We start from the raw sequence: 25,493 nt of genomic DNA on the forward strand, positions 1-25,493 counted from the left end.
TGAACACTGTCACAGCATGTACAGATGCTGCTGTTCTGGTGCTGGAAGGCTTCCTTGGGAGTTAGCACACAGTAATGCAAGCTTGTCTGCTTGTGCTGGGGATACATATGCCAGTGTTGGTTGATAACCAATGCCAGAGTCAGAGAATGCATCTATAGGAAACATTCCTCGTACTTCTGTCAAGGTCAGGAAAAGATCTACAAATGCTTGTGTGATAAATGGATGGGCTGTTCAGCTCAGTGCTTTTTATGGTCTTTTGTCTCTTGTGACATGTCTGTTCTGTTAATCCTAATTATCTCCCAGAACTGAAGCATGTCCCAGTGTTTGGTGAGGGTGTAACTTGCAGCTTTTGTGGATTGTCCACCCCCTGTCATGTGGCCAGCACAGGGCAGTGGCAGCTGTGGATGTTTGGTGACTCCCCTTCAGTTTTATCTTTATTCTTGTGGTGTGCTGGGACCAATAAAGTACTATGAGTTCCTATGGTCTTTTCGATGAGTATGGAAGGAAAAGCATTCTCTTTTAACTTCATTAACATCATAGCTACTCAATCCAATCTTTATTCTAATTACCTTCTTAAATTATTCTTTCTATTCAGAAAGAGAACTGGCTATTCCTGCTTCAGCCTGAGGATCCTTTGAGTATCTTGTTCCCTGCTATTATTCAGTTGTTTCTTTATTAGTAAACTTTTCCTTCCATACATACAGAAAAAGTCTTTTTGAGTAATTTTGCAGTAAAGGGTAATGAGCAGCACATTGCTATTTTCCCCTTGTATCTAAGCCCTTTGTTTTTTCTGTTGCTTAGATGAATTTTTTCAGTTTTGCAGATCCAGAGGGTGTGCCTGCAGGTGCTGTACATGTTGTGCACAGTGCCTGTGGGGTGCTGTACACCATGGGATGTGCACAGCAGTAAGGAAAGCACAGCCAGCAGGGCAGTCACAAACAGCTCCAGATCAGTGAGAGTCCTCCACTATTGGCTTTTTATCATCTACAGCTTAACTCAGTGAATTCCAGTGTACTTGAGTGTACTGCTGTGCCTTACTAACACAGCTGGGGTACTCCAGAAAAAGCAGCAACTTAACTGAAATCTAAATGGAATTGAAATATTTTAGTGTACCTGTAATAATAATTCTGCCTTTGAAAATTGACAAATAATGCTTAAGGAAGGGACTTGAGCCTGCAAGCCAACATGCATACACATGAGTGCATACAGCTGTGCTACAGGGGATTATGTCTTTTTTTCCTTAAAAGTGAAGAATTTAGAAAGATTGGTATCTAGGCTGTATTCATGCCAAACAAGAGTAAATATTTTTTCCACATGCCTTGCTGCTTGGTATATTGTATTAATTGAGACGAGACTGTTTGTTTAAGTCAGAATAATATAAGGCAGAGATTTTATGAGTATGTTACCTTCTGTTTCAAATGTGTGCTTTTGTCTTCTGCTTCTTGTGTGGTGTAGTGTATTTACTCCTTTTTGGCCAGTTGAGCCCCAGAAAAAAGAAGAGCTTCAAGCAAGTAACTGATGGCATGTTTATTTTTTGTCTCTATAGCTTCCCTACATAGCTTCCTTTGTTCTATAAAATGTGCATTGCAGCTGTGCCACATTCATTTAGAAAGCTCATTATTACAAGCTGGCTTATCAGGACAAGTCAAGTTCTTGTTTTACTGTAAGCTTCAGGTTTATTCATCTGTGCAGCTCTGTCCATGTGATTGTGCAGCTTCTGGAAGCGCTGGGCTGCGATCGATTCTGTGTGATTGATGTTACACAGAATCAAGCTGAGCTCCAATGTAGTCACATATTTGATTATTCTGCTGATATGTAGTATGTTCAAGAGGGAAGAATTTACTCTGTGCCCTAATGGTTAAATATATTTAGTTCTGGAGTATTCTCCTTTGATGTCTGATATTTGTGTTTAAACCCTCTCCTTTCAATTATAACTTCTATTGTTCTACATTTAATCTGTAACTCATAATCATTGCACTTTTCTCCAAATTAGAAATATTTTTACATTGGTTTTATATTTAAACATTCTTGCATTTTGTACTAAAACAGTTAGCTGAGATGTCATAGTTTCTTCAAATATGAAATAGTTTAGGGTTTTATTAATATGTGGTTGGGCTTCTTATAAGGTTTGTTGCCTATCAAAACTAAATTTTCTTCTGATGTTCTGTAAAGCTGTTAAAGATTTCCTTTAGCTTATGATTGAAGCCACTGGAATTGGCTTTTGTTTCTTGACAAATGCTTTGGTTCTGTGTGTGGCACAGTGCAGTGTGGGCAGGTGGAGGGGAGGGAGCTGAAGTCACTGTGGGCTTTGGGCTCTCCTGCTGTGCACAGGCTGGAGGGCTGATGGGGCTTTAGGAGAGAGCTGCTGCTCTGCAGGCAGTGTTTGTGAGCTAGGAAATGGTTTAGCTGTGCTCCTGTGAGTAATCTGAGGCTTCATTTATCCTCTCCCCTGGGCTCTGTTCACCATGCACTTGCCAGGAAACTGCTTCCCACATGACACCAAATATTTTAGCACCTGTTTGTTCTGTTCTGTCTTACTTCTGTTTCTCACCAGCCACTTCCCCATGTAACTTAGATTTTAAAGAAAAGCTTTAAAGCAACTATTCTAACAATTGATGTTGAAATTAGAGTAAAGGTGATCTTTTTTTTTTTAAATATTATTGCCAGGTATCAATTGTAAAATTGAGTAACAGAATTTCTTTAATTTTTTTCACAGTAAAGATGATAAAATAGGTTGTTCTCTGTAAACCATGTAGTCTTACTGTGTTATGTAAAGCAGCAGAGATTAGGAAATTAGATTGCACTTTGAAAAGAAGTGTTTGAGCATGATCTTTGCATTATCCAAAATAAACTTGAGTCTGTATGACCTAAGTACTGTGATGGCTCTCTCTGAAGCCATAGCAGTCTGCTTAGTAAGGAATACTATGGAAATGCACATTAACACTATTTACTGAAAACAGAATGGGATGTGAAGAGGTTTTCATAATTCGTAGCCCTGACAATTAAATTTTTGGCAACTAAGTGAAGGTAACCTGGTTGACAAAAGAGAAGCAAAATTTCACAGTATTTTGAACTTGTAAATTGCGTGAATGTGCAAATAGTGACCTGCACGTGCTGACTCATTGGCAGAGTAACAGCAGTTTGCCTTTACTTCAGGAAGAAAGTGATGTAGGTTGCTAGGAAAGCTAGCCCAAGTTCAAAATTACTGTGTGTGTCTTTGCTTGTTCTGTGAGCAGCTGCTGTAGGGAGGCAGCATTTAAAGGAGGCCCTGTAATTTGCATCTGGCTGTTACCATTGAAATTCTGGTTTGCTGTTGAAAGCAAGCTTTGGACAGATGAATTCCTATGACTTTGTGTGACTTTCTCTGAAAATGGCTATGTTTAATAATGTTTGAAGCTGCTACCCTGCAGAAAGATGTTTAAAACCGAAGTAATACAGATTTCTACAAGTGCTGTGAGCAGGTTGTGATTCTCCAAATTATAACTTACTGTACACAAGGTAGATAAATATTTAAACATTTTTTGTACATTATGTAAATTATTCAAACTAAAATTTCGAAGTGAGTGTAAACACAGTTTAGGTTTCCACAGAGGTCTCCAGACAGTCTCTCTGTACAGATGGGAAGTTCTTCTGAGCAGGGTGTGCCCTTTTGTGGTACTTAGCATGGCTCCACGTGGGCAAACAGCACTTACAAAGGGAGGAAAATACTGACTGATGCCTATCAATTGACTCCTAATGAAGTTATGGCTCATTTGTGCCAGGGAGGGAGTTCTAGCAAAACTCTCTTGGAAATTGGATCAAACCTATGGTGATAAATTCCAGTGCTGCAGAATGATGGCTGATGCTCATTTGAAGAAGTCCATTTATTAGTGGTAGTAAAGTTTCAGGTAATGACATGCTGGTGATAGGAAATACTTGAAAACAGACTTGTGAAACTGCCAGATTGCAGAGATCTAACACTTATTCTAGAAGTGTTTTAATAAACATGGGTCTATCTTGAGGCAGAGTTCTCTTTAGTCTGAAAAACTTTCTGTTCTCTTCTGCAGTCATGAATTTTGCAAATATTTCATTCAAATAGCATTGTGCTTTTTCGAAACTATGAAATGCAGTGGCTTGATTAAAATCCACTCTTGCTTTATGTTAAAACCTCAAAGGAAATATCCAAGTGCATAAGTTATGTTGGTAGAAAATCTTTTCTTTACTGTTATGTCATTTAGCTGCAAAGCATTTTTTATTCAGTGTTCCAGCTTTAAGCTGAGCAGTTTGAGTGGCTTCTTTTTGTTTTTTTTTCACATGGCAGCTTGTTACAATAGTGCTGAACATTTAAAAGAAATACAGCCTTTTCTTTAGGGAAATTGCTGTAAATTTAAATCAAGTGTTTTGCTCTAAGTTGCTTAATGCATGGTATAAATAACATGAATATTCATTTTCCACCTGTGTCAGTAGCAGCAGCTCAGTCTTTACCTATTGCCAGAATGTGTTACCTGAATTGGGGTTGATGAGACTTCCTTGTGTGTGTCTTTAGGAGCAATACACAGCCAAATGGAATCTCTGAGTGACTCTTGGGTTCGACTGAAACACAGCAGAGATTGGTTGTACACATCCTCCTACTCATTTGTTGAGTCTGATTTTGACCTCTCAAGATCCCTTGGAGTTCATACCTTGATTGAAAACGCTGTCAGTTTTGTAAGTGGAGATGTGGGAAACTCCCCAGGATTTAAGGAACCAGAGGAAAGTATGTCCACCAGTCCACAAGCATCAGTAATTGCAATGGAGCAGCAGCAGTTGAGGGCTGAGGTAATTTTCAGTTTTACAGCTCTTCTTATTCTTCATACATTATGCTCATTCTAGGAATTTTTTTTAAACAGCATCCACATTCTATCTATTAAAGTAATTTTTGCTGCTTTTCTGTTAAATATCTTAATTGGAACTGGGAATGTTATGTAAACAAACTAAAACAAAACTGAAAGTGTTCAAACAAAACTGAAAGTGTTCCCTTTAAAAAAAAAATATATGAAGGAGAAAACAGTGGCCTCATTCATCTTTGCTTACAGTTCAGCATAATCCACTTTCCATTTCTGAGGGTACTGGCTATTTAGTTAATATTGGCTTTTGCCTGCCTTTATTTTTAGCTTCGTCTGGAAGCACTTCACCAGATTTTGGTGCTTCTGTCAGGAATGGAGGAAAAAGGCTGTGTGCCATTAATGGGAAGCCGCCAGGTGCCAGGATTTCAGTCTTCTTCTCTGCTTACTTCTGTGAGACTCCAGTTTCTTGCTGGCTGCTTTGGTCTGGGCACTGTAGGACATGCAGGGGCCAAAGGAGAGAGTGTAAGATTGCATCACTACCAGGTGTGTACTTGAGCAGTTTCTGCTGTTTCAATAACCCAATGATAAAAATGTCTCAGTATTTATAATAGTTATTGGTTTGTTTGGCCCAGGATGGTATCAGAGCAGCCAAGAGGAGTATTCAGATTGAAATCCAGGTGGCTGTGCACAAAATTTACCAGCAATTATCTGCTACTTTAGAAAGAGCTCTGCAAGCTAATAAGCATCACATAGGTAAGTGAAAAGCAAATTTGCAAACCAGATGTTCTCTAATGTACAGTAGAACAGCTTGTATGTTTTCCAAGGCAGACTTTGATTTTAGTGACCAGAATTCACTGAATTACCTATCTGACTTCTTTTCCTTAAAGAGAAATCTGCATTGCTTGGTAGAATCCAGTGGCTGTTATTACCTGGGTCGTTTTGGTGTGTCACTTAGAGAAACAATGTGAAAAAAGTCCAAAATGAAGCATTTCACCCAGTTATCCTTGTCTTAGAGAGAAGATTCTGGTTTGAGTTTTAGCCTCAGAACATTTAATCACAAACTAGATCTGCGTGCTGCTCTTTCTTGGACAGTTTTGACACAGAGTTACATTGAGCTAAAGAAGAATGCAGTGGGTTCATCAGAAAGACTACCTCAAAGCATCTGACAAAACTCACCTTTTCTTTGAAAATTTAATTAATTAAATTATATTTTAAAAATAATTTGCTGATCTTCTGTCTTAGTATTCTTACTCTGAACATCTTATTAATTAAAAACAACTTTATTTTAATCTTAGAAGCACAGCAGCGTCTTCTGTTGGTGACAGTGTTTGCTCTCAGCGTGCACTATCAGCCTGTGGATGTGTCCTTGGCCATTTCCACGGGGCTGTTGAATGTGCTGTCCCAGCTGTGTGGCACAGACACCATGTTGGGGCAGCCCCTGCAGCTGCTGCCCAAAACTGGGATTTCTCAGCTCAGCACAGCTTTGAAAGTAGCCAGCACGAGACTGCTGCAGATCTTGGCTATCACCACAGGGTGAGTGTCCCTTGCTTTTGTAAACATCATCACTGAGCTTATCAGCACCCTTGAAAAATGTGTGAGCTTTCATTAGAACAGTAAATGTTGCTCAGAAATATAGAAGTGAAGGGGGTGAGGGGAAGAGTACTTACATTATTCATAGGAGAGATACATGTAAGGCTAACAAATATTTTTCACTTGGAGTGTTTGAACTTGAATAGTCACAACTTAGTGACCTGTAAACACTGTATTCTTGTAACCCCCACTTTGCTACGTCAGCTCTGTGTGGAGGTGTGTCCAGTTGATGGGATTCCTGTTGCTGTGGAAAAGCAGCACTGATAATGTGAGAGTTTCTCGGAGCAGGACTTAGTGCTTCTTGCCAGAATATGAAAGAATTTTCTGAGGAATAGTGCTAGACCATGGGACAGCATGCAAAGTCCTAGCAATACTTAAATATTTATTCTTGCTCAGTAGAGAAAACACAAGTGGAGAAGGTGTTTTCTAGTTGAAGTGAGAGTATTGTTTGATGTTCAGTACATGCACCTTCTTTTCAGTCTTTGTACAACACGTTGCATCTACCTGCCAAATCTGTTATGTAAAAAAGCCCAATAATCCTACACCAGAAAAATCCCCCAAACAGCACCCTGTGTATAGAATTGCAGTGGAATTATGTTTAATTAATAGAGTTGTTCCTCTTTACCCTAGAAAGTATTGGAAACTTATCCTTTGACTCCAAAGATTAGGACTGTTTTCATTTGTATTAAAAACAGAATTAAAATAATAAGAAGAATTTAAGCCTGTAATGGAGGATAGGAAAAAGTAACCTTCTGCAATTACTGTTCCTTAGATCAGCTCTCAAGTACTCCTGATTTTCTTTTTGTGTGTGTACAGAACCTATGCAGATAAACTGAGCCCAAAGGTGGTACAGTCCTTGCTGGATTTATTGTGCAGCCAGCTGAAGAACTTGCTGTCACAAGCTGGTGTGATGCTGATGGCTTCCTTTGGAGAAGGGGAAGGTGAGGAAGGTGAAGTGGAGTCAAAAAAGGCAGATTCAAATGGGGATAATGAGAAGAGAGACTTCAGAGGTAATTATCTTACATAATTTCTGTAACAATTCTGAAATACCAGCAAACATAATAGAAGAAAGCCCTGAATGCTGAGGTGCTCATCCACTCTCTTGTGTATTCGTTTTTGTTGGGTTGTTTTTAATTCTGTAAATTAGATTAAAGTCATCAAATGATTTTGTGCTCAATTCAGATTTACACAGAATTGATGCACAAAACTACAGGGATAGAAGCAGGCTGAGAATAAGAATTGCTTAATTGTGCTTGGAATTAGGAAGAGAATATAGTTTTCCTTAAAAAACGAGTTGGTGGTCGTAGTGTTTGTCATAAATGTAGTAATAGGAATTTAATTATCTAAATTAATAAATACTGCTTTATTCAGGAAATTATTGTATTTGATTTGTATTATGCAGTTTTGCAGTCCAGGAGGATGGCAAGAAGGTGACACTACTGTGTCATATGGGAAAAACCACAACAAAAGATTTCAGTATTTTCTGAAATACTGGTATCTTCACATAGCTTACAATCCCTTAATGAGCATTTTGAATTTTGGTGGAAATTGCTTTTGAAGAATTTTTAGTTGTAGCTTGGTTTTAAGTGTATATATAATGTTTTTGTTTGTGCTTTTAACTGTCTTCACTTTAAAATAATGCAATGTCTGATGAATTAGTAAGGTAATTAATCAGGAATTAGAATATGAGGTCTTCCCACAGAGATCTCCCTCCCTTACCTTGGCCCACAAAAGTTGAATGTTTTTTTCTCTCCATGTCTTGCTGAGGAGCAGGAGTTGAGAGCACAGCCTGGTGGGCACCAGCCAGCCAAGGTTAACAGCCAGCCACCCTGGAATAACTGATGATTGTGCTTTTACCTGCAGAACAGGTTGCTCCTGGTAACCAGGACTGCCAGTCAAGTTGGAATATTAAGGCTGTGAATGAAAACTTTTGCTTTAATTTCCTAGCTGCCCTCCGAAAGCAACATGCAGCAGAATTGCACCTGGGAGACTTCCTTGTTTTCCTGCGTAGAGTTGTGTCTTCAAAAGCAATTCAGTCCAAGATGGCATCTCCAAAGTGGACAGAAGTCCTTCTTAACATTGCTTCCCAGAAGTGTTGCTCAGGTATGATCATGTCAGAATGTGCTCCATGGTTACTTTGCATTTCTGTAGTAGAGTTCCAAAAACTAAGCCCTGTGAGAGCTTGTATTGCATAGTGAGTTCCTAGTGAACACTTCAGACCAGCTGCAGTGTAGGTGCACAGGGGTTGCACTCTGGGGCACTGGAGACACGGAACCAGGGGCAGGCCTGAAGCTGAAGTAATTTTAAGGTTATTGACATGTTGTTCCATCTGCAGGAGTTCCCTTGGTTGGCAATTTGAGGACCAGACTGCTTGCACTTCATGTACTGGAAGCTGTGTTACCTGCATGTGAATCTGGCGTTGAAGATGATCAGATGGCTCAGGTCTTTATATTTTGTTACAAACTTTCACATTTCCTCAAAAATCTCTTAAACTACTAAATGTTTCAAAATCCAAGTCAAACAAGGCTCAGTGTAGTTACTTGTTAATCTAAGAACACTAAATATTTTGATGTTTATACCTACAAAGCAAAGTAAAACAATATAGTGTTGCTGTTGTCCTCATGTTGGTGTTAAAATGATCTGAATTGTATCCCAATGCCCCAGGTTGTTGAGCGGTTGTTCTCACTTCTGTCTGACTGCATGTGGGAGAGTCCAATAGCCCAGGCCAAACATGCAATTCAAATAAAGGAGAAAGAACAAGAAATAAAGCTCCAGGTAACTGTGCTTGTACTTTGTCTTGCGACTGAATGCAGCTGAATTACATTTACCACAGATATTTTGTTCTATTTCTCGTAGAAGCAAGGAGAATCTGAGGATGAAGATGAGAATCTTCCCATCCAGGAAGTGTCCTTTGATCCTGAGAAAGCTCAGTGCTGCATAGTGGAGAATGGGCAGATTCTAACTCATGGAAGTGGAGGCAAAGGATATGGCTTAGCTTCCACTGGAGTTACTTCTGGGTGTTACCAGTGGAAGGTGGGTTGCATAAATGTGTATTTCTTACCTTCTCTCTCATTGTTTTGGAAATGTGCTATGTTTTATTAACAGCACCTGCCTGTGTTTTTCACTTATGACATGATTCTTGAGTAAATGGCAGTGTTACATTTATGGCTGGACTCAATAATTGTAAGGATGTTCTCCAACCTAAGTCATTCTGTGATTTTTCAGTGCCAAGGGAAGAGTTTGTGTCTGCTTGTGAGTGGTGGGATTTGAGTATTTCAGCATGCAGATTGCAGACTGTGAACATGTGTTATGTGTTATTAGAGGTAATGGTAGTTGCCCCTAAGGTCCACAGTCAGCATGCATGTGCAGTTTTGCAAAACTTACCTACTGAATTACGTAGATTTAGGATTATTTTTTGTAGAAAAACATTTCACAAAACATGTTTTCCTGCAAAAAAAGACACACCAGCCTGACTGACGAGAACAGTGTTAAATACATCATTTGGAGGGATTTTTAAATGGTTTTAGCATATAAACTTACTGTTTTTCTCATTAAAAGCTTCTGTGAAAAACAGTTAAAAGTAGACATCCATATGTGTAAGGAAGATTTTCATTGCTTTGTTGTGTTAAAGTGTGTATTCCTGATGTTTTTTTGTGTGTTTGTTTTGCCTGTTAGTTCTACATCGTGAAGGAGAACAGAGGCAATGAAGGCACCTGTGTGGGGGTGTCTCGCTGGCCCGTGCACGACTTCAACCATCGCACTACCTCAGACATGTGGCTCTACAGAGCCTACAGTGGCAACCTGTACCACAATGGAGAGCAGACTTTGACTCTGTCAAGCTTCACCCAAGGAGATTTCATTACATGTGTGTTAGATATGGAAGCAAGAACTATTTCCTTTGGTAAAAATGGAGAGGTATTTAACATAATAAGTTTTTTGGTGGGTTTTCTTGCAAAGGTAATATGGCATGGATAAGCATGAGAGTTAAAACATTTGGCAGCTTCAGTACTTAGAAGATTTATAATACAAACATAGCTTTCTCATGTTTCATATTTTTGCTTGTTAGGGTGTTCTAAGATTGAGGGGTTTTTCTTTTGCTTCTTCCCTAGGAGCCAAAACTAGCTTTTGAAGATGTGGATGCAGCTGAGTTATACCCTTGTGTTATGTTCTATAGCAGTAACCCAGGAGAGAAGGTAACTGAAATGTTCATCTGTGGAGGTTACTGGTTTAGACTGGTATAGAGTCAGTATTCATCAGAGCAGCCTGTATGGTGCTGCTTTGCATTACGTTGCTAATACAGAGTGTTTCAATTATTGTAATCTATTGTAAATTTAAAATGTATTTTAGTATTTAGAATAGATTTAAAGGCTTCATGTTCTACACAAAATATTCTGTTCCCCAGAAACCAAGGAGAGTGTAGTATTAGGATTTCTAGATAGTCTTGTGTGAGAAACCATGAAATACTCAGCATCCTTGAGTCTGAAGGATGGAGGTTTTACTCACTGTTAAGGTGGATTTTCCTAAGGATTCTGAGGGAAAAAAGACAGTGCTAGTAATTATTTCTATTCCAGGCCACTCCAGTATTTATAAGAAGAGCTTATTGAGGTAAGTTGAGAAGATAATTTGTAAACTGTTGTCTTTAAACAGGTGAAGATCTGTGACATGCAGATGCGTGGGACACCAAGAGATTTGCTGCCTGGGGATCCCATCTGCAGTCCTGTTGCTGCAGTGCTGGCAGAAGCCACCATCCAGCTCATTCGAATCCTGCATCGCACAGACCGCTGGACACACTGCATCAATAAAAAAATGATGGAAAGATTGAATAAAATCAAAACATGTCTTAAGGAAGCAGGTCAAAAACTGAAGAAAAGTCGCTCTGTTCAAAGCCGAGAAGAGAACGAGGTGAGAGAGGAGAAGGAAAACAAAGAGGAGGAGAAAAGCAAGCACAGCCGCCATGGGCTGGCAGAGCTGTCAGAGCTGCAGCTGAAGATGCTCTGTGTGGAGGTGTGGCCTGTCCTGGCAGTGATTGGAGGAGTGGATGCTGGGCTCAGAGTTGGAGGCCGATGTGTGCACAAGCAAACGGGCCGTCATGCCACCCTGCTGGGAGTGGTGAAGGAGGGCAGTACCTCTGCCAAGGTCCAGTGGGATGAAGCAGAGATTACAATCAGGTATGCCCATTTCCTACATTTTCTGCTGTGTCGTGGTAGTGGCTTGTGGCTGGCAATCCTCAGAAGAAACCTATCCTTTATATCAGAGTCATGCTGATCAATTGCTTCAAGTGTAGACTTCAGTGGTATTGAAACTAATGCTGCCTTGAGGTAGTGTGCACTCATTCTCCCACCTGCCTTCGAGTGTTCAAGGCTGGGAGGAGATGCTTCTTTTTCCACCCACCTTGCAGACAAGGCTTCAAAGGGAAAGCACCTGGAAGGAAGCTGAAATGAAGCTTCTCTGAGCTACTTGGTGCTTTCACAAGCATTGCCTGTGTTTTTGTGTGGAAAAGATTTGATTAACTTAGTTTCTTGAACTCCTTCTGCCTACAGCTGAAGAAGTCTTTTGAAGAAATTGAGCAGTGACTTTTTATTTTTCTTTTCCCTGCTGGTTACAATTACATTCTGAAATAACCGAAGTTTTAATAACTTCGCTTTTCAGGCTGTTGCAACATTATGTCTGTTTTGTCTTTGCAAAGGCTGTGGTCCCTTTGACTATACCAAAGTACAGTTAATTTAGTTCCAGGTATAAATTCTTTCAAGTATGCCCATGTGACAGTGTAGCCCTTAAAATAATTCAAAGTTTTATTTGAGTAATGTGGAATAGCACTTGATCATAAGCAAGCTTTTGATAACGCATTTAATTAGGTTCATTTTTCACCTTTTTAATTAAAACCAGGCTAAAGCTAAAGGTTTCATTTTTAGATAAAAGTTTACAATGTAAGATTGGAAAACTTTTTGGGATAATAAAAGGAAGATTTAAAAGTCATTTATCTGCTGGATGTATGGAAAATACAAGGCGTATGAAAATACAGGCTGGTGAATTTTTGTCCTGCTTCAAGTGAAAATTAGTCAAGTGTAACAGTCCTAAATAGTACCAGAAAATATCCCTGAATATAGATGGACAGGTAGATAATCATGTAAACATGTCTGTTAGGTTTTCTGACCTGTGTTTTTCAAAGGTCACTGTCCTCACTGGGTGCTCTGCCCTGACACACAGAGACAGAACTGTCCTGGGCTCTCAGTAGTGTGCTCGTGGTGATGAATAGCTGAGGTCAATCAAAGCTTTTCCTTACTGTTTAAAAGTTTTCTTTATAAGCTTTTGTACCTGTTAAGATTCAGGTATGATGATAATATTTACCTTCAGATAGTTTTTCTTAATAAAAGTCTGTTACATATTTCTGATAAGTAATATATCCAGAGCCCGTGTTAGCACAGAGTGGGTAGTTTCTGTGGGGCTTCTGGGTTTCAGTGCTTGTTATTGAAAACCTGTGTATGCTTTGTTGCATTTGCTTTGAAACCACATCTCCCTGTTTTCTGATCATAACCTCATTTTCCCCTGTTTGCATTTAATTTTTAGAATTAGTTTGTTTTATTAAATATATTTTGCATCTTATTTGCCTACATTACTTCCTGAACTTTCCTTCTGTCTCTCCCTCACTTGCTTTTTCCTGTGTCATTCTGATCTTTATTAAAGCTTCCCAACTTTTTGGTCGCCTAGTGATACTCCGTTGTATAATCTGGAGCCCTGTGAGCCACTGCCTTTTGATGTTGCAAGATTTCGTGGGCTGACAGCTACTGTGTTACTGGACCTTACCTATCTGACTGGCATTCATGAAGATACGGGAAAGCAAAGCACCAAGAGACATGAGAAAAAACACAGACATGAATCTGAAGATAAAGGGGAGATGGACCAGAAAATGGAGGGTGACATTGGATCAGATACACGATTAGGCCAAAGTGCTGATGATAACAAAGGACACGGTGCTACAACCTCTAAGTCGGAAAATGAAATTGTTTCCTTTTCTCTAGAACCATCAACACTAGGTATGGAATCCCAACACCAACCTGCTGAAGGAAGAAAAAAGAATCACGAGCACACCCCACGAAGTCACGATATAGTGCAGTCAGAAATCCGAGCTGTACAGCTGTCTTACCTTTATCTTGGTGCTATGAAGTCCCTTAGTGTTCTTCTCAGTTGTAGTAAGTATGCTGAGCTGCTGTTGATCCCCAAAGTGCTGGCGGAGAACGGGCACAACTCGGACTGCGCGGGGTCGCCGGTGGTGCACGAGGACGTGGAGCTGCGCGCGGCGCTGCAGTTCCTGATGCGGCACATGGTGAAACGCGCCGTCATGCGCTCGCCCATCAAGAGAGCGCTGGGGCTGGCCGACCTGGAGCGGGCACAGGCCATGATCTACAAACTGGTGGTTCATGGGCTGCTGGAGGACCAGTTTGGTGGCAGACTTAAACAAGGTACATGTTCAAAATGAGATTGAAATGAATGGTAACAATGATAACACAGTTAACGTAGTCTTGTCGATTTGTAGTGGTTGTACTTTGGGGGAATCTTAATCGGACACAGAAATTTTACAGAACTTCATTTATAGATATAACACTGATTTCTTTGGCCTTTTTCCTAATTCCTTATCCTAATAAAAATGAATGCACAGCAACCAGAACTAAGTTTTTAATGTCTTTAACATTTCTAAAAGTGATCAATGCTCTGTATACTTGTCAGAAGGCTTTGCAATTCTTCTAAACCAACAATAAAAACCCCTTAAAAATGCTACTTGCACAGCTGAGTTAAAAATAGGTTTATAGTTGATCAGCTGTACTTTTATCTAAGACCTCTTCCTCTTTTGTCTGTTTTGAGAACAATCCAGGCTGTTACAACCATAAATCTGAATATTATAAACTTTCGCATAAGTAAATGGTTTGTTTGCTATTTACCTTGTATCCCTGTGAGAACAGCAAGAGCTCCTGGACTGATTTCTTTACTCAAGTCCATGAGTTAGTGGCAGAATCTGCACACCCCTTTCTTTTTCTAGGATGAATTCTGAATAACAATAGTTACTTTTGAAAGTTTAGCCATGGCTACTGTTTTGATCTGCACAATGAATGTTGCTGTAACATCCTTATTTTTCTGTTGCAGAAGTGGAGCAACAAGTAGAAGAAGGTGATCAGTCTCAGCAAGCCCAAACACCAGTTACAACCAGCCCTTCTGCTTCTAGCACAACATCTTTCATGAGCAGCTCTCTGGAGGATACCACCACTGCTACTACTCCAGTGACTGATACAGAAACAGTTCCAGCATCAGAATCACCTGGTGTTATGCCTCTCAGTCTGCTGAGGTAAAAAATCCTTTTAGCATGTATGATTCTGTGGGTGTAGGGAACCAGTTGCATGGTTTAGGTAGAATATATGGCTTCAGCTGACTAAGCCCTTAAAAATGCTGCCAAGAACTGCCCCTGCAGAGGGACACAGTTTAAATGTTACTTTGCCTTGCAGGGTATGTGTTTTTTATTAGAAAGCTGTTAAGCCTTTGCTATACACTGATTATAAATGTAATATCTGAATTCTTTAAAAAGGAGAAAATGTTCTCCTTAAGCTGTTCTTCAGTTCTCGTGTTTATTTGGTGTAGTTTAAATTACAAATCTCTGAAACTCATTTTTAGTGAACACTTGATTCTCAGACCAGAATAGATCTTGGTAGGTAACATCGTGTAAAGCTAAGATGTTCTTTCAGCTTACCCTGACATACTGAAATGGAAGATAAGCTACTGAATTTGCAGAGGCAGTTTGCACTGTTGAAGGAGATCTGCTTTACCTTGCATAGAATACGTTTCTAAATTTATTAATTCATAGAAGTTTTGCAGACATCTTTTGATAAAAGCCAGAACAATGTCTTTAGTATGACAGTGAACATCAAATACTTAACCTTAGTAAGTCAGCCTTAATTTATTAGTCAGCCTGAGTTCTGAACAAACCAGGGAAATGGAAAAAGTGTTTATATTTTATCTCCTAGGAGACCTCCTGGTCTCTGAGGGGTTTTTTTAATGTCATGCTTAGAACTTAAGTGTAGAGATAAAGTTGGTAGGAATGAGCTGTTTCCTCCAAGTATGTGTTGTGTCTTACCCTTACTCAACTCAATTGCATCAAGTAGGATTTGCCAAGTGCACTCCAATTGGATGTACTTCTTGTGTCAGACCTTTTTCAGCACAGTTCTGTTCAACATAAATGTATATTGTTCTTTTTTCAAGGCAAATGTTCTCCAGTTATCCTACTACAACTGTACTTCCAGCACGACGTGCTCAGACTCCTCCAATATCTTCTTTACCAACATCTCCTTCAGATGAAGTTGGAAGGAGACAAAGTTTGACCTCTCCAGACTCCCAGTCTGCAAGGCCTGCCAATCGCACAGGTAAACCTGTCAGTGGAGAGAAATGGGAGCAAGTCAGGAAAGTCACAGGAGCTCAGGGGCCATGTTCTGAGAGATGCAAACCCAACAGAGGCTCTTCTGAAGGCAAACGAACATGCTAAGCATTGTTGGAAACCTTTTAGTCGCTATCTTAGGAAAAAGGTTACAGATTATGTAGCTGTGGGCTTTATCAAGCAAACAAAATGAGTTTTTAAAAGCTGTGGATTGGATTAAAAAACAATAGTGAAGTGTAATTGGTAACTGCTTCAAAATGTTCATCTGATTTGGGCTTGTTTACTTGGTTGTGTGCTGCTGGTAAGTGCACTAATTTTCTAGCTTTTGTTAGATCACATACCACACAGAAAACAAGAATTTATGTATTTTATGGTACATTCGCCAGTACTTTTTATTCTTGCCCTTATATCTGTGCTATTAATTGGGGTGTGTAGTGGTTCATGTGTTGCATAGCAACTGATCCCCTCAGTTTCATGTCTGTTTTTTTTTCCTTTTGATTTAATGATGAGGTGACTTGCTTCTAGTTGCAATAGTGTCTTTACAACAGTGTTTGTTTGTTAGTGCATTTTTGTCTTCACTGATTAGACATCACTTTTATGGCAAGTCAGAAAGAAACTGTGGGTTTGGGGCAGTGACTGACCTCTTCAGAGTCCCTTGAATGACTCTGCACAGGATCACAGCCATCATCCACCAAGAGGTTTTTCAGATACATTCTGAGTTCAGCTGAGGTCTTTTTCTGTACCTTAAGAGGAATGTGTAATGGTCTCACCACTTGGGAATCTCTGATTTGGACAAGGATAACTTTATCTGGCTACCTTAATATGGATCAAATAGATAATTTGATATAGTTCAAAATGAAAACAATAGAAATTGCTTAAACAGTCTTTTGCATATCATCAGTATCCTACTTGATCAAACTGAGTCAGTGAACATAATCTATGTTACGAAGAGGAATGACCTCCGTCTGGTTGTGTTACACAAAGTATCTTATTTTGTGGAAAGTAATTGAGACAAAAGTTGGGAGTAATTATTTCCTTCGTTCAAGCTGATATATCAAAGTAAGGTGTAATAAAGCAACACCTGAGAAAGATTTATGTGCTTTACAGTATCATTTTCTGTCTTTTAAGCTTTGTCTGATCCAAGCAGCCGACTTTCAACATCCCCTCCTCCTCCTGCCATTGCTGTTCCCTTGCTGGAAATGGGGTTCTCCCTCAGGCAGATTGCGAAAGCTATGGAAGCTACAGGTAACCTTTAGCTATAATATCAGTTTAACTGAAAGACTGGGTACACATGAAATGCTTGTTTTCCAGTAGAATACTTAATTTTTAAGTTTTATAACCATTTCTGTGAAAAAACAGATGGCTTTTTTTGTAACCATCAGTGGTAAAATACAGTTCCAAAGTGTGGTTTTCCTGCTTTCAGGTGCCAGAGGAGAAGCAGATGCACAGAACATCACAGTGCTGGCCATGTGGATGATTGAGCACCCTGGCAATGAGGATGATGAAGAGCCTCAGTCAGAGGGGACTGCAGAGTCACGGCACGGAGCAGTCGTCTCTGGCAGCAGTGGGAAATCTGGGGATCATTGCTATTTGCAGTCTCCAGGGGATATCCCTTCTGCTGATGCCCCTGAATTGGAGGAGGGCTTTAGTGAGAGGTAGAGGAATTTTCTTGTAATTGCTTGTAATCTGTTTCCTGAAACTGGAAATCTCACAAATTCATTGTTGCATTATTTTGTAATGCAGCTTTTGAATTTTGTTACAGCATGAGCAGAAGCAAAGATGCAATTAAATTAGGTGTACATGGTGCATTTGTTTTCCTGTGCTGTTTGCTTGCCGAACTGGGGACGATTGTAACTGAACATGTTTTCTTCACAGCAAAAAAAGCAAAGAATGAAAAAAAAAAAATGAGGGCTGGTAGTATAGTTGTATTTTAGCTAAAAGACCAAATATTAAAGCAAAATTCCATTAAAGTCGTGTTTTGCCAAATTCACGTGTCAAAGGTGAATTGACTCAGCCAGCAACAACAGAGATGATTTTATTTCTTCAAAAGAGGAGAGAAAACTAATTCAAGCTGATTAATTAACTATTCAAGCTACTAATTAACCTAGTATAGAATGAGTGCTCTCTCAAAACTTCTGCTGTGCTTAGGCCCTCTGGAAGATCAAGTAGGTGTTGACTTCGCTGCATCTGATTTGTTTGAAGTAACTCTTACAGTCAAAACTGTATATATGTGCTCCTTGAAACTGAAGATTCTTGAATTTCTTTTTTTTCCTTCCATTAAAGAAAGGAAATATTGCTAGTATATATGACTTAGTTACTGTGTGTGGTTGTTTGAAACTTGGTTTAATTGACCTGTAAATTGCCAATTCCTGTAGCCCTGATAATCTGGATCACGTGGATAATGCGGCTGCAGCGAGCGGCCCTCCCTCTCGAAGTCGGTCAGCTGTCACACGGAGGCACAAATTTGATTTGGCTGCCCGAACGCTGCTGGCACGTGCTGGTAAGGGACTGAAAGAATTCCAAGGGCTTTGCTTATCCAGGAAATGAATAGGAAGGGGACTGGGAATGTATAGTTAAGAGTTTTATGTTCAGCAGAAGAGTTTAAACAATGTATATTTAAAATTGTTCAGCAGAAGAGTTAAAACAAAAAAGAAATTGCAAGTACAGCCAGCTCTCTGCCATGGAAAATAAAAGTCCTGCTTTCCTTTTTCTCTCTCTTCCCACCTTGAGCGGGATTGTACCGCTCAGTGCAGGCCCACAGGAACCAGAGCCGCAGGGAAGGGATCTCCTTGCAGCAAGATCCAGGGGCACTCTATGACTTCAACTTGGATGAGGAGCTGGAGATCGACCTTGATGATGAAGCAATGGAAGCTATGTTTGGGCAAGACCTGGCTAGTGATAATGATATTCTGGGAATGTGGATCCCAGAGGTACTGGATTGGCCTACCTGGGTGTGTGTGACTGCAGCAGGGGCTGCTTTAACTTACTGCTTTTTGCATGCTTATATTTTCAAGTTTAAAGCAACGTGTGTATGTTTAGAGCCTCTTTGAAAGTATCTTACTAAGTGCCAGCAGTGCTTAAAATCATCTTATATTCTGCAGTATCTCTAGGTTAAGAATAGTGATTTCTTGTGTTTCTTGCTCTGCATTTCCATGTGTAGTTGTCTTCTCCCTCCCCTGAAAGATGAGAGCAGAACTCATATAGTTATTCTGATAATACCAATTAGAAATCAAATAAGTGTTCCTAGATGGTTTAGTTGTGTGAGATAACAAGGACAGTAATAAATGTTTCTTCTGCTGCTACTGCTAACAGTATCTAATCTCTAGCAATATAATTTGCACTTCAGTCAGTTTTTCTTGTGTCATGTAGTCCATTCTCTGAGAAGGATGTGGTGACAGTCCTCACTGAATTTTTCTGTAGAGCACTAAATAAACTGTTGAGGTGGAAAACAAAGATAATAACAGCACTTTGATAATCTTTGGATTATCCCTGTCAGATTAGACAATCAACCCGTAAGACTCAGCTTTTCATCTCCTAGTTATGATGCTACCTAGCTTTGATATGGAAGCGAGTTGCATGATGCATATTGAATTTTTCAGAGTGTTTGTGTCACTGAAACATCTCAGTGAAATTACTGACTTAGGACAGAAGTGTAATTATGAAAAGTGGACTTCACATTGAGATAAAACCTTGATATTTGCTGACACAAATGGTAGTTTTTGTTGCCCAGTAAATGTAAAATCTGGTTGTCTGAAAGCAAAAAAGGATTCTTTTAATTTTTAGCTCTAGTTTCAGACAAGTTCTGAGGAGAACCAGATACAGACAGTGTTGAATGTGACAGTGTTACAAATGAAAAGTTACACTGTCAAGAATTCTTGAGTCAATCTAACATGAAATAGGCTTCTCCGAAGCTTTACTTTCAAATGTTTTTCCTTTTCTGAGATGGTTTTCATTATGTCATAAATTGTTTGTTTCTGCTTTACTTTCGTACAAGTCAACCATATGACTATCACTCAGTGACAGAAATGTGCAGGGACACCCACCTAAGGTTATCGGCATGTTTTATATCTAAGGCACAGACACTTCTTCTGTCCAAATAACGTGTGAAAACCTTGCTGTGCAGCACGTGTGTGAATCTGAAGATAGAGAAGAGGTGGTGGTTTGTGAGCTGTGTGAGTCCAGCGTGGTCAGCTTCAACCAGCACATGAAGAGGAACCACCCTGGCTGCGGGCGCAGCGCCAACCGCCAGGGCTACCGCAGCAACGGCTCCTACGTGGACGGCTGGTTCGGCGGCGAGTGCGGCAGTGGCAACCCCTACTACCTGCTCTGTGGAATCTGCAGAGAGAAATACCTGGCCCTCAAGAGCAAGTCTAAAATATCAGCCTCTGAAAGGTACAGAAATAGGAGACAGTGGATAAGGAAAGGAAACTAAGCATGGTTACGAGCCATCGGCATTTTAGGGATTTGATTTAAGAGAGAATTCCTAGCAGGATTTTCTGATACTTAAAATAATTCTCTGTGTTTGACAAATGCATATTTAGAAAAAAAAAGTTGCTTTGATATTTTAGTTTCTAAATTAAGAACAAGGAATAATTCCTTGGAATGTTGCCTCCTTCTTAGTGACTTTTGAAAGCTCTTAATCAATTTTGTCTGAAAATTCCAGTATTTTTTTCTGTGGACTTTTCATACATTAGTACTACAAAGTGCTTCCTCCCTCCACACACACACTTTCAGAAACCATTGTATCTGTTTCTCTGTTACTAGGCTTTCCTGGAATCATTCATAAGTATATGTAGACTTAACAGTAAAGTTAGACTAAAAAGGGAACCAAATTTAAAATTTTTATGAATATTTGTAAAATATGTAACTTAGTAACTTTCTTTGTTATTTTTTCATACAGGTACAAAGGCCAGGCACCTGATCTAATAGGTAAACAAGACAGTGTCTATGAAGGTATGTTTTAAAGTTGCACAGGGTATTGTTTTTTCTAAGAGTTACTTTCATGCAAATAAACCTGAAGGTATAATTTAAAATCTCTTCCAGTTAGATACAGTATTTTAGTTTTGGGGATTTATTTAGTTCAAATCAGAAAACAAAATCAGTGAATTCTTTCCCCTGTCTTTCCACTGTAAGCAGCTGAAAGGGCAAGCACCTAACTTGGGGTTGATAAGGTCTTGTGAGTAGATGTTACATCCAGAATTGCACGTACAAAATCTTACGTTCAAATACCTTTCTTCAGCTGCCTTTGTTGGAGAAATTAATTAGTGTAAGTTAGCATCCCAAAAGTCTGCCATTAGTCTTGTTCTTTATTTTTTTCCCTTTGTCCAAGCTGAGAGCATCCTGAGGGTGGCTTTCACTTTAAACAGATAATTTCTCATGTGTGTAGAAAACTTTTCCCAGTTGGTTCTGTGATTCTGGTCCATTCTGTAGCTCCTGTGATCACAACTTTGTGATTTACCACATTTGTCTATTTGAGACTAAATGAGTGCTGCAGTACTTAGGGCAAGTCTGTCTGCTGTAGATCAAAGGTGTTCTGATTCTATTGTGTGTGGAGTGAGACAGAGCAGAGAGATCAGTAAATATAAGCTGACTTGTGTGTAAATGGCTGCAAGTGAAGGAACTGTCTCACTGAATTGCAGTTAAAGTGGTTTTTCTTTCTTGTTGGGAGTTTTTTTAATTCCCTGGGAATGAAAAGCAAAAGCCTGGGTGTTCAGTTACAACCCATGAGCTAATGCAGGCTTTTTTGATGAACATGAAGACCAGAAATTTCTAACATCTGTCTTTTCCATTCAGTCTTTTGAAATACACACTTGTTTCCATGATTTAAAGCATAACTGAACACCTGCACTTTTCACTGTGCCCTAGGTTTTGGAGCTGTCTTGTATGTGATGACCCCTGATGTCTGTCCTTTTAAAGAGTAGCTAATTTGATACTTCAGAGAATCTTCCATAAAACATTTGTGCAGTATAAAGGTCGAGTTGAATAGAGAGGGCCAAGAACAGGATTTTGTTTTTCTGATTTACTTTGTTATGTCTATGTCAACATCAGAAGCAGAGTTTTTAATTCTGCTGTGCTGTAGATTACAATACACATTTCATACCATCTACTGGGGTTTTTTTAATTAATTGAAATAATTTAATATTTGAGCTTTTGTAACCAAGTCTAATTCTATTTCTCCAATTCTAGAAGACTGGGACATGTTAGATGTGGATGAAGATGAGAAGCTGACAGGAGAAGAGGAGTTTGAGCTGTTGGCTGGGCCTCTTGGGTTAAATGATCGACGCATTGTGCCCGAACCCGTTCAGTTCCCTGACAGTGACCCTCTGGGCGCTTCAGTTGCGATGGTGACAGCCACCAACAGCATGGAAGAAACACTGATGCAGATAGGTACATTTGAAATCCATTTCATTTAAAGAAAGAATGATAATAATAACAGCAGCAGCCACAGCAATAATGATAACAATCATCACCACCTCCTCTCCTTTTTAGTGGGATTTTTCTAGAGGCAAGGCAGGAGCATCCTGACAGTATTTCCTGCCTGCCACCGTGAGGAAGTGGAGACCAGCTCTGAACTGTCCTTTTATTATAGGGAAATTAGAGAGAGGAGTGTGAGGCATTATGAATTGACAGGAGGATTGAATTTTGCCAATGAAACTTGTGACTGTAGTCAAACAGTAGATGCCAATAACATGTTTTGCAGAACCCAATGAATGGATTTAAGTCTCCTCTGATGGAAGAGGGAATCAGAGGAATTAAGATTGAGTATGTCAGATTGTGTTCCTGTCTCTTTGAAAATAAGGAGTAATTAAATTATGGAGTGTATTTTCCTCTCGGTAATTATTATTGTAGTTCGGTATATATGATATACTGAAAAATGAGTAACTTAGGCTGATTTTGCTTCTATGCCTATTACTATATGATAATGTTTGTTTTTCTTTAAACACTAATGCAAATCATCATTATTTCCAAGGCTGTCACGGCTCAATAGAAAAAAGCTCTTCTGGCAGAATAACCTTAGGAGAACAAGCAGCTGCCCTGGCCAATCCCCATGACCGTGTCATGGCTCTCAGAAGAGTGACAGCTGCTGCCCAAGTGCTCCTGGCAAGAACAATGGTTATGAGAGCACTGTCACTTCTGTCTGTCAGGTTTGTGCCGTCTTTGGCATCATTTCCCCCTTTCCTTTTGTAACCGTTTGCCCAGGTCTGTTTGATAACGATGCAATTTCAGACTAATTGGGGAAGCAATTCTCGTGTCTGTACTTACATAATACTGCTAAGAGAAAAAGTTCTGTTGATTTTGTTCTTTTGAACCAAGGGGTTTTATATCCATTTCCACAGTGGTTCCAGTTGCAGCCTGGCAGCTGGCCTGGAGTCCCTGGGGTTGACAGACATCCGCACTCTGGTTCGTTTGATGTGCCTGGCGGCAGCGGGGAGGGCAGGCCTGTCCACCAGCCCGTCCACGGTGTCCAGCTCCACGGAGAGATCCAGGGGCATCCACAGCAAAACCAGCAAGCCCATCTCTTGCCTTGCCTACCTGAGCACTGCAGTTGGCTGCTTGGCATCAAACACTCCCAGTGCTGCAAAGCTGCTGGTGCAGTTATGTACACAGGTAGCACTTCAGTACTTGAGACTGCTACAGTCACTTGTGCTTTTACCTTCTCAGCTGCTCTCACTTTAAGGATGTCCTTAGAGTCCTTTTTTGTGGCTTTGCACAGGAGTATGTTTGATTGTTGGTAAAAATGAAGTAGCAGTATGTGTCTTTGCTGAGTACCCTTTTCAAGTGGGGAAAATGAATGTGCTGTTTCTGTTCATAAGATTTTCTGTTAAGGTTTTGGTGTCGCTGAAAGACACGAGAGAACACAAACACACCACCACTCAAGGTGAAGGGAAAAAAGGGAAGTTTTATTCTCTGACTCCAATATTTATAGTTTTACAAAAGTGACAGTGGATTGGAAGGTGACATTGACACCTCTGCCATGACACTGGTCAAACCAACAGTCCATCAACTCTCTCCTCCTCCATAAAGGAATGAAAAACAATGAGTTATTTGTAGAAAGTGTGTGAGAAAGTTCACTACAAGAATGTCAACATCAGAAGACTTAGAAAATCTTAAAAAACCAGGGTGACATTTTGGTTTTTTAATTCAGTTAATTCTGTGCAGAGAACAGAACAATGAAAAACTGTAAAACTAAGTGCAATTTATGCAACTGAAAATGTTTCTAAATTTGATGGTTCTGTTTGTTCTGATTATTTATCATCAATTATTTCTTTTCAGAATTTGATTTCTGCAGCAACTGGTGTGAACTTGACAACAGTCGATGATCCAATTCAGAGAAAATTTTTACCAAGTTTTTTAAGAGGAATTGCAGAAGAAAACAAACTTGTCACATCTCCAAATTTTGTGGTTACTCAAGCACTAGTAGCATTGTTGGCCGACAAAGGGGCCAAACTGAGGCCAAACTATGATAAAGCTGAAATTGAAAAGAAAGGTATGATACAGCTTTGTTTTTCAATATTAATCATTAGATCTTAAGTTCTTCACTTGTATGTAAGGGAGAGACTTGCTAGAATAGTGTATAAATAGATACGCTTTTAAAAATCGACAAAACTTGCTTTGATCAAAGTAATGTTACAGTTTATGATAGACGTTTTACTTAGAAATATGGTCTTATTCTGAAATATGGTCTTATTCTGTAATTGCATCTTTCACCGCTTCAAAATATAGTCTGAACTTGGGTATATTCAAAGCCATAGAGCTGAGATAGCCTGGTTATGCCTCCTCCATGAAATCAAGGAAGGTGACAGTTGATTACCTTTACCCAAGTGCTGTGCTGTGTCTGAGGCAGAAATTTGTGCTGCCTGTCCTCTGAGAGGTCAGGGAGCCACAAAGCAACAGCTGTGCCCCCTCCGGGCTGCTGCTGGGATAGAGAGGGAAGGACAGGACAGTGACAGTTTAGAAAGCACTCGCTCTTTGACCAACCATTTTCATATAATGGGAATAAGACTATTTGGAATTCTATTCTTTTTTTTTTACTGTAGTTCACATGATTACAACGTTGTGTTAAGATGCTTGCTAATCTCTTTCTGGAAATGCTGGCTGTTGCTGCGTTCACTCACATAGGCATCATCTCACTGTTTTGTCTAAGCAGGTTTAATTGCCCATTTGTATGCCCATCCTTGCTATGATCCCTCTGCTGTAGGCCCTCTGGAGCTGGCGAACGCGCTGGCCGCGTGCTGCCTGTCGTCGCGCCTGTCGTCGCAGCACCGGCAGTGGGCGGCGCAGCAGCTGGTGCGCACGCTGGCCGCGCACGACCGCGACAACCAGAGCGCGCCGCAGACCCTCGCCGACATGGGCGGAGACCTGCGCAAGTGCTCCTTCATCAAGCTTGAGGCTCACCAGAACAGGGTAAGCGCGGCTCCCTCGCTGCCCCCGCTGCCCTGCTCCCTTCACACAGCACAGCAAAAGGAACAAAGCATCGTTTTGTAGTAAACCCCTCAGGTTTAGCCAGGGCCCCTTGGAGAATACAATGCTGACACAGCGGCAAAGAAGTTTCCTGTCTCCAGGGACATCCACCTTGTACCTTATCCCTATAGACATGTAAGGCAATATGTTGGTAACCCTACTATTGGTCACTTGTGGTCACTCTAACAGCTTTGCCATTGGTCAGGATTGGATCCAGG

The 25,493-nt window shown here is 40.1% G+C and overlaps 1 protein-coding gene across 9 annotated transcripts in view; it reads left to right on the forward strand.

Annotated features, from left to right (window-relative positions):
* Window positions 1–25,493, forward strand: part of HERC1 (HECT and RLD domain containing E3 ubiquitin protein ligase family member 1) — a 100,241-nt gene that overhangs the window by 54,497 nt on the left and 20,251 nt on the right. For 2 of the 9 annotated variants that reach the window (XM_064722661.1, XM_064722660.1), the window contains exons 26-52: window positions 1,456–1,521; window positions 4,526–4,797; window positions 5,133–5,348; window positions 5,438–5,558; window positions 6,101–6,338; window positions 7,212–7,405; window positions 8,343–8,498; window positions 8,731–8,837; window positions 9,060–9,170; window positions 9,252–9,428; window positions 10,071–10,310; window positions 10,505–10,588; window positions 11,043–11,563; window positions 13,080–13,855; window positions 14,535–14,733; window positions 15,642–15,802; window positions 16,942–17,058; window positions 17,237–17,468; window positions 18,189–18,313; window positions 18,544–18,764; window positions 19,937–20,205; window positions 20,714–20,766; window positions 22,000–22,200; window positions 22,784–22,958; window positions 23,151–23,421; window positions 24,088–24,301; window positions 24,962–25,218. In XM_064722661.1, the coding sequence (XP_064578731.1) occupies window positions 1,456–1,521; window positions 4,526–4,797; window positions 5,133–5,348; window positions 5,438–5,558; window positions 6,101–6,338; window positions 7,212–7,405; window positions 8,343–8,498; window positions 8,731–8,837; window positions 9,060–9,170; window positions 9,252–9,428; window positions 10,071–10,310; window positions 10,505–10,588; window positions 11,043–11,563; window positions 13,080–13,855; window positions 14,535–14,733; window positions 15,642–15,802; window positions 16,942–17,058; window positions 17,237–17,468; window positions 18,189–18,313; window positions 18,544–18,764; window positions 19,937–20,205; window positions 20,714–20,766; window positions 22,000–22,200; window positions 22,784–22,958; window positions 23,151–23,421; window positions 24,088–24,301; window positions 24,962–25,218 (5,774 nt within the window). The remainder of the gene's footprint in view (window positions 1–1,455; window positions 1,522–4,525; window positions 4,798–5,132; window positions 5,349–5,437; window positions 5,559–6,100; window positions 6,339–7,211; window positions 7,406–8,342; window positions 8,499–8,730; window positions 8,838–9,059; window positions 9,171–9,251; window positions 9,429–10,070; window positions 10,311–10,504; window positions 10,589–11,042; window positions 11,564–13,079; window positions 13,856–14,534; window positions 14,734–15,641; window positions 15,803–16,941; window positions 17,059–17,236; window positions 17,469–18,188; window positions 18,314–18,543; window positions 18,765–19,936; window positions 20,206–20,713; window positions 20,767–21,999; window positions 22,201–22,783; window positions 22,959–23,150; window positions 23,422–24,087; window positions 24,302–24,961; window positions 25,219–25,493) is intronic. The other 7 variants (XM_064722667.1, XM_064722663.1, XM_064722664.1 and 4 more) reach the window with 7 other exon arrangements.

This window comes from Zonotrichia leucophrys, chromosome 10 (genome assembly GCF_028769735.1).
Source record: "Zonotrichia leucophrys gambelii isolate GWCS_2022_RI chromosome 10, RI_Zleu_2.0, whole genome shotgun sequence".
Classification (NCBI taxonomy): domain Eukaryota; kingdom Metazoa; phylum Chordata; class Aves; order Passeriformes; family Passerellidae; genus Zonotrichia; species Zonotrichia leucophrys.